The sequence below is a fragment of the Meriones unguiculatus genome, chromosome 12 (assembly GCF_030254825.1).
Source record: "Meriones unguiculatus strain TT.TT164.6M chromosome 12, Bangor_MerUng_6.1, whole genome shotgun sequence".
In the NCBI taxonomy this organism is placed as follows: Eukaryota; Metazoa; Chordata; class Mammalia; order Rodentia; family Muridae; genus Meriones; species Meriones unguiculatus.
This window is the reverse complement of record NC_083360.1, coordinates 31,304,258-31,318,054: the sequence shown is the minus strand read 5'-3', so window position 1 is coordinate 31,318,054 and position 13,797 is coordinate 31,304,258. Positions and strand designations below refer to the sequence as shown.

Below are 13,797 nucleotides of genomic sequence, written 5' to 3'. Positions count from 1 at the left end.
ATTTGTTCATCCATGAACTTACATGGATGCCCTGTCAGCAACCAAAATCGATGACTAATATGAGGAGTTTACCCTTGGTATTGTGCATTCTGTGGGTTTGTATGAGGTTACAGTGGTGTGTTTCCTCTCATAGTAACATGCAGAGTAGCTATTATTCTAAAAGTTGATCCATTTTTATAAAGTCTTATTGGAACATAGCTGAACCCATTCTCTTATGTAATGTTTATGGGTTTTGCCCTACAGTAGCACAGCTGCTCACAGGCAGCTCATGAAGCCTAAAATATTTATTGTCTAACAGCAAGCAGAATAAGTTTCTTCTAGACCCCAGATTACTGACTGGCAATTTCCAGAGATAGGAACCTCTGTTGGGCACTTGTGCAATTTCATATTTATGGTGTTTATTGTTCACTCTTCTACATTATCTCGCTCCTCTTCCTCTCTCTGTGTCCCCACATCTTGCTGTGTGCTGCCACAGCTGCCACTGTCCCAGAGCAGAGGACTGTGACCCTGGATGTCGATGTGAACAACCGAACCGACCGGCTAGAGTGGTGCAGCTGTTACTACCACGGAAACTTCTCTCTCAATGCAGCCTTTGAGATCAAGCTACACTGGATGGCGGTGACTGCCACAGTACTCTTTGAGATGGTGAGACCGTCACCTTCACCTAACCTTTGACCTGTTGGGATAGCCTAACACATTAAATGGAGGAAACTTCAGAGTGTAGACTAGTGTTTCTTCACCTTGGCATTACTGACTTGGGGCGAGATAATTATCTGTTACAAGTGACATCATACCCACTGTAGGTTGTTAAACAACATTCTGGCCTCTGTCTATTGAATGCCAGTAGCACACTCCTGCCACTGTGTGGGTTCCAGGGAGGTAAAACTTAGGATGACAGCATTGATGGCAAGTGTCTTTACCAAAACATTAAGCCATCTCACCAGCTCACCAGTTGGTTTTTTGTTTGTTTGTTTGTTTTCAGTATCCTTCAGTTTTATGGGGGTTTTTTTAATGTATTTTTTTAAAAAACTGACATAGTCCTCTAAGGAAGTGTTGACTGTTGGAGTTACTTACAAGACTCTGGCTTTCAGGAAGATAGCTTTGGGAGTTCCCCAGAGTGTGCCCTCCTGTACTTGAGAGCTGGTCACTTTGCAGAAGCTGCTGTAGTCATCTCCCAGCCTATGTCAGCCAGAGTGGGTTATTTTTTTATTTGATACACTGGACTTAGTACACAACAGAATTAGAAAGATTCAGCCTTTGTCTTGTGACCTTCCTCTGACATTCCACAGAATAAAAAGGGACTCAGCTCTCTCATCAAGAAGAAACTAAAGGTAGGCGGTTGGGCCATGAAGAGGAGCTGTGTGCTCAACTCACGGTTTTTCTAGCATTCATCAGGAAGCGTAATTGCACTTTTTCCTGACCAGGACTGGTTGGAGCCAGAGAACATGAATAAGTGAACATGCTAGTCCATACGTATGCCGCCGCTCTGGAAACAGAGGTATTTTCTGTGGTCTAAAAGAACCTAGAGATGATGCTGTTTTTGTGCTTTTTTTTCCAGGTCCAAGGTTGGCATCGAAAAGCTACCTCCTGCGGCTTCTTGTTAGTCCCGGTTTTGGAGGGTCCTTTTGCACTGCCCAGCTACCTGTATGGTGATCCCCTGCGGGCCCAGCTCTTCATTCCACTCAACCTCAGCTGCTTGCTCAAGGAGGGCAGTGAGCATCTGTTTGACAGTAAGAGCTGCCCCCCCCCCCTGCAGGGTCTGTCTCACTGAGTCCCTCCAGCTCCCCACCCCATGTTCTCGCATCAGCAGAATCTAGATGGAAAATGAACCTAGACATTAGTAAGAAGCAGCAGAAAGGAGGTTCTGATTTTTCTGAAAGAGAAAAAGAACAAGTGGGAAGTGGGATGAGAGACGAGAATGAGAATGACACTTACAGGAAATATCTTCATGAAGCCCATCCAGTGAACATACGCCCCAGAACGAACAACAAAACTGCAGGCTAGTTAAGAGAGTAGTCTGCCAGGGGAGAATAATTTGGGTTTTTGCCATGGATTTTTTTTTTTTAATTTTTTATTTTATGTATATGAGCGTTTTGTCTGCATCTGTGTACCACCTGTGCACCTGGTGCCACATAGGCCAAAAGAGGGAATTAGATCTCCTGGAACGGAAGTTCTGGATGTTGTGAGCCACCACATGGGTGCTGGGAACCAAACTTAGGTCTTCTGCAAGAACAGCCAGGGCTCTTAACCACTGAGCCATCTCTCCAGCCACTGTGATGGATTTTTTTTTTTTTTTTTAAGTAACTGGGTAATTTGGGACAAATTACATACTGCTTCTGAGCTTTGAATTTTTCTTGTATGGGTTGGCTAAAGCTGTTTTGCCACTCTGGAAGGCCAGTGTGAAGGAAGCAGTAGATGGGAGAGGGTCATGCACTGTCTGTCTCTGCACCACTGTTTGACCATGATCCGTGTGATCTGGCTGCTTGTTTGAATTTGAGGAGATCCTTTCACGTGCTAGTCCATGCAATATGGCCCCAGAAAGGCTGTCAAAGGCAAAACTACGATGTATCCTGTTGTGCAAAGTTACCACGGGCTTTGTAGGTCTCAGGCTCCCTGCTTGTATCTCTGGTGCTGCATCTCAAGGACGCAGAGCCCTTCCTCTGTCAGAAAAGTCGCACAGGGCACCACCCTAACGTGCCCTTTACCCACTCTCCCCCCATCCACTGCTGTCACCAAGCATGCACTGCAGATGCATAAATTACTCCTGAAAAGCTTTCTGTGAGTTCAAGATGACATTTTCAAAAGCAAAAAGCTGGAGTTAATGCTAATGTGTCAGGAGCTTTCTGATAGCAAGATTATAAATGTGAAAGACACAACTTTGATGTAAGAGAAATATTTTCTTTCCATTCCCTTATAAGTTTGTGTTGTGTTAAATGGCAGAGGGTAGGGAGGGCTTGCCAGGTAGGGCAGGCTAAACTTAGTAATCTTGTGGTTTTATGAGAGGCTGCCCTACTAATTCCAACAGCCTATACTCTTTGCTTCCAACTTAGAAGGCATTTTTGTACCTGAGCCCTGCAGGGTCCCTCTGCAGCTCCCTTAGCTGCGCAGAGCTTACAACGGGAGTCCTTTTGCACACACACACTAACGTCACAGCCTGGCTGAGAGGGCCATTTATGCAGTCCTGAAATGTGAGTGATTATGTTCCTTTCAGAATTTTAGGCAGACAGCTTACTGGAGTGCTGTAATATCTCGAGGGGCTACAGTCACCTACATCATCTAGAGATGCTCTCCTCATTGTAACAGTATACTTGCAGCATTGGCATCAGAGCTGATGGTTTCCCTACCAGTTCTGATGGGGTCTTCTAAACCATCAACTTCAGTTGGTTACCGTCATTACAGGGGGAAGTCCTAGTTTAAAGGAATAAGGACCCAAATTTAAATTTCCGTTTTCTAGAGTCTGTGCCTCTTTTCTTCTTGTTTTGTCCACTTCTAACAGTGAGTCTGAATCTTAAAATCTGGCACAAATGTATTTGCGTGTGTGTGTTATATGTGTGTCTGTGTTTGTGTATGTAGGTATGTGTGTTTGTGTGGGTGTGTATGTGTCTTTATGTTTCCTTAGGTGTGTCTACGAATGTATGTCTGTATTCAGATGTGTGCATGTGGGTGTGGGCTCTGTTTCCAATCTGTTTTAAAGAAAGTGCTAATTATGGACAAAGTAACAAAGCCACTGCATCCCTGGACTTTGGGTTGTCTATACTGTTGCTGTCAGGACCCTCAAAAGCTCCATCCAGAGGGCAGTCCAGCTCTGCTTCCTGTTACTATGTGACAGTGCTCAGCTTTCCTACCTCCTTTGTGTTTGGGCCTCAGCAGCTGCCCAGTGGAAGACAGAGGCTGGAGCCATTCAAGCAGAGGAGCAAATTCTGCTCTGCTTGCCGCCCCCACTCAAAGCTGATGACTTCTCAAGAATTACTTTTAAATTTATTTGTTTCAATTTTTTTACCCCTAAAATGGAACTTGTAATATTGTCTTTCTTTACAGAGAAATAGAAGGTTAGTGATGTTAGAAACTAGCACTCAAGAGGTAGAAGCAGATGGATCTCTGTGAGTTTGAGCCCAGCCTGATCTACAGAGTTAGTCCAGGACAATCAAGGCTGTTACACAGAAAAACCCTGACTCAAAAACAAAAAAACAAAAAAAAAAAAGAAAAAAAGAAAGAAAAAAAAAAAAGCAAACAAGCAATGGGTAGGTGTTTTTTTCAGAAGCATCCTCATACACACTTTAGGTTTGTGTTTTAATATTACTTTCAAAACAGCTCTCAGGTGCACACCCATAAGTAGAGATAGGGTGATCAGGAGTTCGAAGTCATCTCTGGCTACATAGAATTTGAGGCCAGCCTGGGCTATGAGACCCTGTCTCGGAAACAAATAATAAACAAAAAATGACTTCTCTTTTCAGCTTGAAAATTCAGACATTAGCATAAGCCTCATTAAATTCTGGTGCTCACATTGGCTTCTGAGCACTCTGCCTTTTTAGACTTGGAGAAACATGGGGAAGGGACTATGGGTTACAGCAGTCCTTTCTGTAACTGGGTGGGGACTAGAGTTCAGATACAAGAGACAAGAATTGTCAAGCGCAATGAAGAGAACAGTGTGAGTTTACAAACCTAGTGATCACAGCTCAGCATTTATTCCTTATTCCTTTCAGGCTTTGAACCAGAAACATACTGGGATCGAATGCACCTTTTCCAGGAAGCCATTGCGCACAGGTTTGTCCATTAGCCAGAAGAAACAGTAACCAAATCAATATTTTTCTCCAATAGCAGTTATTAAAGTGAAATCCAGTTCATTCTTGTCTCCAAAGAAAAGGATCCATCTTTCTAGAGCAGCAGTTCTTAACCTTCCTAATGCTGTGACCCTTTCCTACAGTTCCTCATGTTGTAGGGACCCCGAGCCACGACATTACTTCACTGCTGCTTCATAACTATAGCAGTGCCAGCAAAGTCGTCTTTTCCAGAATTAGTGTTCTGCTCATGGCTTCTGTGTGCAGCACTGGGGATTGGCCCCAGAGCCTTGTGTGTGCTGGGCAAGCCACTGAACTGCATCCTGGTGCTACCTAGGGCTTTGCATGGAGTGGAATTCTAAATGGAGATGTGACTCTGAAATGACAGCCTACCCAAAAGGTAGAAAAGCTAGAAAGGCTCCCATTCCCTCCACTGTTCCCTCTGCGGTGACTCCTAGCTCCTCCTTCTGCTTACTCTGAGTAACTGGAGTGGGGTTAGTCCAACATCTCTCTGGGGTGGGTACCTATCCCCTTCACTGCAATCCTGGTCTGTGCCACGAGGAAAATGAAGCATCTAGGGACCATGAGGCTGAAATGAGGTTTTCTGAGGTTTTTTTGTTTTTGTTTTTTAAGGGGGTTTGAGGTTTGTTTGATTTAGTTTGCTTTTGGTTGTTGTTTGTTTGGGGTTCATGGGAGAAAGGGTCTCACTATGTAGCCCTGGCTGGCCTGGAACTCATTTTGTAAAACATGCTGGCCTTGAGATCTACCTGTCTGCCTTCTAAGTGCTGGGGCTAAAGGCAAGAACCACCATGCCTGGCTAAATTGTGTTTTGAAAAATAAACATTTTGGGACTGGAGAAATGGCTCACCAACCGAGAGTGATTGCTGCTCCTTGTAGAGGACTCAGATTTGGTTTCCACCACGCACACTGGGCAGCTCACAACTGCCTGTGACTAGCTCTAAAGGATCTGACACACTCTTCTGGCCTCCAAGGGCTCTTTTACTCATGTGCACTTACAGACAAGCAATCACACACATACACATAACAAAAAAATTTAAATAAATAAAAATAAAGGTCTTAGGCTGTGTATGTGGATCAGTTGGTAGAATGCTTATCTAGCCCGCACCAAGCACTGCATGAAACAGCACAGAGGTACACAGCTGTAATTAGCACTCAAGAGGCAGAGGCGGGAAGATCAGTAGTTGAAGCTTATCCTCAGCCAGATTATGAATTTGAGGCCAGCCTGGGATATATAAGATCCTGCCTCAAAAGCAAATAATAAATAAATAAATAAATAAATAAATAAGGGTCTTTCCTGGTGCCTGGGATATATAAGATCCTGTCTCAAAAGCAAATAAATAAATAGATAAATAAATAAATAAATAAATAAATAAATAAATAGGGGTCTTTCCTGGTGCCTGGGATTATAAGATCCTGTCTCAAAAGCAAATAAATAAATAAAAATATATATAAGGGTCTTTCCTGGTGACCCAAGAAAGAAATGAGTCAAGAAGCCTCTTGTCCAACTGGTCATGCTAAATAAGTCAGTTGGCTTGGTTGGAAACTGGAGGAAATCCAGAAGTGTCCTTTAGATGCTGTACACTGAGCGTGCATACTTGATGTGCATGTAGGGGTGCTGGCATAGAGCTGGCAGCTTGGAGGCTACAGCACAGCACTGCCCCAGCACGCGCAGACACATTTTACCTCCTACATCACCGCCTTCATTACATAAACCCCTCAGACACAGAGGGCAGAATCTGGGCACATCTGTTAGCACGTCCTTTACAGCTCTTAGCAGGTGGGGCCAGAATAAATGTGCTTTATGGAAATAGAAAAACCAGGAATAGAACAAGCTATAGATAAGAAGTAGAACAGGACAAGTCACAGATGAGAGATGGTTTCTTCTCATTTCCCATTTCTAGAGCACAGCCCAGCAATGAGCCTTGGATTGCTGTCCCTCACCATTGCGGAAGGAGTTTTAATTAAGATGGCTTATTCCATTTCAGTGAAGGCCTTTATTGAGAGCCTTCCCAGTGTGAGCATGACGACACTGGAGATAGATGTGGCTAAGAAAATATAAGACAAGGGTTGGTCAGATGTGGGTTGGTGAGCAGCCTGCCAGGACAGATGCTGCAAGAGGCGGAGTGAAGGTTAACAGCGGGGCCTGTGGGGGGGAGGGCATGTGGAAAAGAAGGCGCTAAGTGGGGATGGAGCCCAGATAGAGTGCTGCAGTCACTGCAGAGACATAGTCCATGAGCAGGAATGCTGGGAGCCTCAGTTAAAAAGCAGATGTTGAGAAGTGCCGAGGACAAATAGCCTACACGTTTGACACAGAAGACCTTTCTATTACACACTGCTCCCTGTTTCTCTAGCCAATGAGACTGTGTGTGTGTGTTTCTGTCCTTAATATAGGTTTGGATTTGTGCAAGACAAATATTCTGCCTCTGCTTTTAACTTCCCTGCTGAGAACAAGCCACAGTATATTCATGTTACAGGTGAGGACCATGGGCAAAAATTTTGGTGGGTGCAGAAGTCGGTGCCACAGACACATGAGGCCTTGCCTGAGCCTGCAGTGTCGGGACCACCAGAGGCAGCTGCAGGTATTCACCAGAGTCTTCCACTCAGGCCTTCTCTCTCCCTGCAGGAACAGTGTTTCTTCAGCTGCCATACTCCAAACGCAAGTTTTCTGGGCAGCAGCGGCGGCGGCGGAACTCCACCAGCTCCACCAACCAAAACATGTTCTGTGAGGAGCGGGTTGGCTACAACTGGGCCTACAACACCATGCTGACCAAGACATGGCGTTCTAGTGCCACAGGGGATGAGAAGTTTGCTGATCGGCTGCTGAAGGACTTCACGGATTTCTGCATCAACCGTGACAACCGACTGGTGGCGTTCTGGACAAACTGCCTGGAGAAGATGCATGCCAGTGCCCCATGAAGCCACACTGCTCGACTTCAGAGAGGTTGTGGGATTGCTGGGGCTAGCCTTCCAGCTGGGCTCTGGGCCGCAGGTGTCAGGTTGCCGCCGTCAGTGAGTGGGGCCACTGCTGCCCTTGGCCTCTGCACAAGTATGAGGAGAAAGCAGCTGCTGCCACTACCACCACCCAGATCTCACCATCATGTGCCCGTGGCAGGGGGAGGCACAGATTGTCTGTGGGAGGGAGTCAGTGTCTGGGAATGGGGTAGGCAGCTTCCATTAGTGTCCTTTTCCTTCACCAGCAGTGGGATATTCGGAACAGAACCTCCCGCTTCCTGCCCAGGAATGTGTGTATGTAAGATAATTCTGTGACATAGTGTACCATTGGCTCACACCAGCTGTACATATGTGTACATAGCAGGAGCAAATAAAGCCCGACACACAGTGTCTGTTCCCAGCCTTGTTTCTAGCACCAGTCCCACCCTGGCTGGACACCAGGCCAGTGAGGTCACCTCAGGTGGCAGGAGGGCTTCAGGACACACTGGTCTTGAGTCTGGCTGTGAGTTGACTTGATAGGTTTCACTTTAACAGTCCTTGGGCAGGAGCAGGGATCCTTGTAGGCAAGACTGCGAAGCAGACAGTACAGCCAGTAGGAAGCTCTAGGCTATGCTGTCAGAACAATGCCTTGCTCTGGAGAGCAGACGTCATGTCATTCTGATAAGTCAGTGGAAAGCCTTTGGCTGTAGCCTGCTCAGGGAAGGCAGAGACCGAAGACCAAGGGGAGGACTGGCTGCTGCTTCCTTGTGCACTAGACTTAATCACACACACTGTTGACTTGCCTTCTTGCCAGCTTTTGGATCCTTCAGCTCTTCTGGACCCTGTGGTGACTCCAGGTCCAGCCCTCCTTGTCTTTCTTTCATATCCCATCCTACAGTGCTCTCTGCTGGGAAGCTGAGTAGTTTTTGTTGTTGTTGTTGTTGTTGTTTGTTTTTAAAAACTTCTCTAAGCAGGGCACAGCAGTTCATGCCTGTAATAACAGTGTTCCAGAGACTGCAGCAAGAGGATCATGGAGTTCCAGGCCAGCCTCCATAGAATGTTCTGAGCAAAGCTGCCTGTGCAGTGAGACTATCTGAGAAACTCAAATGGGGCTGGAGAGATGACTGGGCTGAGAGCACCTAACTGACCTTATGGAGGACCTGAGTTCTGTACCCAGCACCCACGTGGCCACTCACAGCCATCCATAACTGGAGTTCCATACATGCATACACCATACATGCAAGCAAGCAAAACCACACAAAATAAAAATAAATCTTAAAAGCAAACAGGCAACTCCACTCTATTTATACTCGTCACTAGAATTCTCTTGACTGTGTGGCCTCCAGAAACCTTGGGTGTCGTGCTGGAGATGTTGCTCAGAGCTGACAAGGTAGACATGTGCTGGGTTCAACTCACAACGCCACAAAAGCAAAACAAAACACTGTCTTGCCTGGTGGGCTGTTTTCAAGCCACATTTTCAAGCGAGTTATGTGGACCCTAGATCCAGGCTCTTAATCAGCTCAAAAGTCTTCCACACATAGTGTTCCAAGCTGCTCTTATCTGGAACGTCCAGTCACAGCTATTATTCCTGTATTGTAAAGGCTTTTTTTTTTTTTTTAAGATTTACTTTTTGTGTATGTGTGTTTTGCCTGTATGTGGGTCATGTGTGCGTGGTGCCCTCAAAGATCAAAAGAGAACATCAGATTCCCTAGAACTAGAGTATGGGTGTTTTGAGCCACCATGTGAGTGCTGGGAACTGAACCTGGGTCCTCTAAGAGCAACAGGTGCTCTTACGGGCTGAGCCACTTCCCCAGTTCCTGCATGTGAAGCTTCTGAGAGAGTAGGCTGTAAATGTGTGAAAGTGTGATTCATGCCTGTCATGGAACAAGCCTAAAAAATCTCCACTTTTTTTTTTTCTCCACTTTTGCTTACTGAGAGTATTGCTCCTCAATACCAGCCTTGTCTGTGGGAGTTGTCCCAGAGTACTTGGAGAACTGAGGCAGGTATAGCTGGACTTCATGGAGTATACCTGTAATCCCAGCACTTGAGAGACTGAGGAGAATGGAGGAAGTTTCCTATGAGTTTGTGGCAACTCCAGAATACACAGCAAAACACTGTCCCAAACAAGTAAACACATGCACAAGGGAAAAAGACAGTTTTGTTTGAAAAAGCTACTGAGAAGACAGTAAATCAAGTTCTTACCCTCCCAGGTAGGCATCTCCTCGGACTTCATACCAACCGCCTCTGTGACAGTGCTGATCACAGCAGCTGCTGGCCTGGCCAGACCATGTGATCTCGTGTATCCACCATGTGAGACCGCCAGTTGCCTCCTCACACACACACACACACACACACAGTCTGTGTCATATTCCAGAGATAACTTGGAAGACCCAGAGAATGATCTGGCGGGAGAGCACCTGGTGAATTAGAACACTGCGTCAACTGCCCGTCAGCCTGAGCACCCCTGTGGTGCTCCTGCAGCCTCTAGCATTCTAGGTCCTGATGCAGTGCTTGCTCCCCTCCATCAGCGTCCACTTAGACAGCCAACCTGTCTGAGACTTCGCTACTTTCCTCCATTTCAAGTGCCCAACTGCAGAGCTTTGCCTTGGGAGCTACGGTCTGGAGTGTGTTCAACTAAGATTTCACGTATCAGAAACTTAACCCTAAACCAGGTATGGGGGCACATGACTTTAATCCCAACACTAAGGAGGCAGAGACTAATGGATGGCTCTGAGTTCGAGGCCAGCCTGGTCTACAAACAAGTTCCAGTACAGAGAAAGATTACGTGCCAACTATACATAAGTCCCTGGATTCCATCATCAGCTGTGATACATATTTGAAAACAAACTCAGCATTAAAAAGAATGAGAGGCCAGCAAGCTAGCTCAGTGGATAATGGTGCTTGCCATTAACAACTTAAGTTCAGTTCCCCAGAGCCACATGATGGAAAGCATCAACCCCAGAAAGTCCTCTGACTTCCACACGGATGTTGTGGTACTAATGGGGCCACGTATGTATGTACAGGCACAAATGAATTTAGTTAAAAACATTAAATATATTGAAATCTGTGACAGTTTGCTAGTTAGATAGAAGAATACAAGCCAGTTTACAGGTCTTCAGTCACCCACTTCCTGAGTGCTTGCTGTGTGCTAAGCTCATCATACTTGACACACGCCTGAGAAGAGGGGAAAGACCTCTGGAGGTGGAGGCCAGACCACACAGCTGAAAGGAACCTAGGCTGGGGTGCCCTGTGGGACAGCATGACCTGGTCTGCACTATGCCAAAGCTTTCGCCTTGAACTGCAGGGTCAGCTGCATGCCACCTGCTGCTGTCCTGGCATCAGCCTGGAGTCCCTCCACAGGTGGTGTAGCCCTGCGGGCACACAGGCACCCTGCAACAGGGACATAGCTACCCACACAGAACTGAGACACATAGACAGGGGCTTTGCCTATTTCTCTCCTGGGCCTATAGCTGCTGGGTTCAGCCCGCATGAACTTCAGGCGGCTCCTGGCCCTCAAACTATAGCCACACACATGCCCTAAACCTGGCCCAGAGTGCTCCTTAAGTCTAGCTTTTGCTTGTCAAAGAGCCTGTGCCAAAAGCCAGATCCTACAGCCTTCAGATAGACCTCCATCTGGTGGCAGCAAAAACATGTTTCCGGTGAATCGGTCCATGTTTCTTCCAAGAAGATCTTGAACTACAAGAACTACATGGAGAGGGTCTGAGATTCCTTGCAACCCCTTTTTCCTCTGAGCCTTGGGATTCTCCTGTGATCGCACCCAGCTGGAAGAAACTGGAGACCATGGGACTGCAGCTCTCTCCCTTCCCTGCTAGCTATGCTGTCTGTAGGGCTAACCCTCAACCTTTGGCTCCCGGGAGCCTGCCACAATTGCCCCTGGAACCTCCACTCTTAGCTCTGCGCTTTTTGAATTATACCAAGTTGCTGCAAGCTCAGTTCCTTCCATCCGTTAGTCCTCAAATGTCTCCAAGGAGAAAAAAACAATTTAGTTTTAACCAATTTAGTCCTGAGAGAAAAATTTCCTAAAACCTTTGATGTTTGCCCAATCCTATTGGTTTCTGTTCTACACTGTTGCCCTACCTATAGCTTAGAAGTGTATAATGGCAGGCAGTCTCTTCTCAAGGCAAAATGTCCTGTTCCTTCCCAACCTGTGTGTCCTCAGTCCCCAAGTACAGACAAGAGTAATGAAGTAGCAACAAAGGTCCTGCTATGGGCAAACCATAAGTGAGCTGGGCACAGTGGGGTGAGGTTTTAGTCCCAGTGTAGACTGTTGGTGGTGTTCATTGCTCATATACCAAGGCCTGGCTCTCATGTGTTTCTTCTTCTTGACACTTGCCTCTCCAGAGCTACTGGAGGAAAAGAACACATTTTGCACATCCTTGTATCCTCCACTGGAAGTTCACTTCACAGATTTGGAGCTCTTTTACAACTGGCTGGACTCACTTATTGAGCCAACACCAGGAAGCTGAAGGAGTAAAGAGACACAGCAGCTCACTCTAGAAGAGGTCTGTCTGCACTGAGCAAAGTGACACAGGAACAGGAGGGGACTTGATTCCATGTGGGAAAAATGAGAAATAGACATTTGGGAATGTAAGAGTTCCCTATGAGAAGCTTCCTAAGGAGGAAGGGGCAGGGAAGCTAGATTGCTAGAATACTTGCAATGATGAGTGAACTAAAAACTGAAATCAGAGAAAAGGTATGTGGGGGGGATCGATAGCCTGCCCCGCCCAGCCTGCACTTTCAATGATTGACTTCCGGAAGTGGGGTTAGTGCAACTCAGAACGACAAATGGACCATTGTCTGGGAACCTTGAGCCAACCTGTCCCTAGGGTTACACCAGGCTTCACTCATTTCTCAGCCTCAAATGCGATCCCAAGTGAACAATTGCAGCCAGTAACTCTGGGGCAGTAACCAGGACAGGCAGGGGACTCATCTTCCCTCCTGACCTTCCCCTTTCTCTTTAGGCAGCCAGAAACCTTGCTCCCAGCTTCAGTGTCTTGTTTCCTCCTGTGATCCTGTGCCAGCCCTCCCTACCCACACCCCATCCATCTGATCTGCATCTGTTTCCATGGTGACAAAATGGGAATAATCAAATCTTCACTGTATCGCTCGGGGAGACTTGGTATGAGAACCTAGGAGACAAGGGCTCTGAGAATTGAGCCTGTTATTATTACTTTTTGATTGAATCAGGGTCCTTCTATGGCCCAGGCTAGCCTCAAACCCATAATCTTCTTGTCTCTGCATCTAGAGTGCTGGGATTCCGGGCATGCCACACCACACCCTGCTCAAGTCACTACTGTTCTCCCCTAATAGTCCTGCCAGCTCTCTCTGCGGCCCTGAGCGGTCTTCACCATGGGATGGATTGAGTCAGGGCTGGAATGACGTCTCTCATGCTTCCTTCAGAGGGTCAGAGTGAGGATCCTTGCGGTTAGTCCTGTAGAGCCATCTAAGTGGTGCAGAGTGCTTGGGAATTTGATTTGATTTTTTAGTGTTGAGGTTTGAACCCAGGGCCTCACAAAGGTTAAGCAAGCACCCTACCACTGAGTTACACCCCTCTGCTCAAGCCCAGAAATTTTAAGGAGGTGTTGTGCATATGCCCTGCTTGGAAGCCAGATGCTCCATTTTGAATGTGCCTGGCAAGGGCACAAAGAACCTCAAATGCCACCAACCAGTCTGAAGCTTGGGAAAGGACAGTAGGAAAAAAAAAAAAAAAAACCTGCCTGTGTGTTGAGCCACAGATAAATGCATGCCTGAGTTTTGTTAGAACCAGAAGACAAGAAGGGAGGCAAGTGGGTGATAGGACCCTTTCTCTCAGAGGAGAAACTAAGTCTCCACCAAATGAAATTTCCTGGGGTAACTGAGCACACACATTGCAGAAAAGAGCAATCTTCAGTCCCAGGATTCTCCTCCCTAGAGAGGATGACAGACAGGCGAAAGAGAAGGGAAAACCCTGGGGAAGCTTTCACGGCTAGCAGCCCTCCTGGGAAGGACAGGGCCTGGGGCCTGGGCCTGTTGCACTGTGGTCACAGCCATGTCTCCAGTCCCTTCT

At 46.7% G+C, this 13,797-nt stretch overlaps 1 protein-coding gene across 13 annotated transcripts in view; it reads left to right on the top strand.

The window, feature by feature from the left end:
* Window positions 1-9,016, top strand: part of Depdc5 (DEP domain containing 5, GATOR1 subcomplex subunit) — a 120,853-nt gene extending 111,837 nt beyond the window's left edge. For all 13 annotated transcript variants that reach the window (XM_021651852.2, XM_021651909.2, XM_021651888.2 and 10 more), the window contains 5 exons: window positions 476-645; window positions 1,559-1,730; window positions 4,704-4,764; window positions 7,191-7,273; window positions 7,423-9,016. In XM_021651852.2, the coding sequence (XP_021507527.1) occupies window positions 476-645; window positions 1,559-1,730; window positions 4,704-4,764; window positions 7,191-7,273; window positions 7,423-7,715 (779 nt within the window). In that variant the 3' untranslated portion in view covers window positions 7,716-9,016. The remainder of the gene's footprint in view (window positions 1-475; window positions 646-1,558; window positions 1,731-4,703; window positions 4,765-7,190; window positions 7,274-7,422) is intronic.
* Window positions 9,017-13,797: the final 4,781 nt, after the last annotated feature.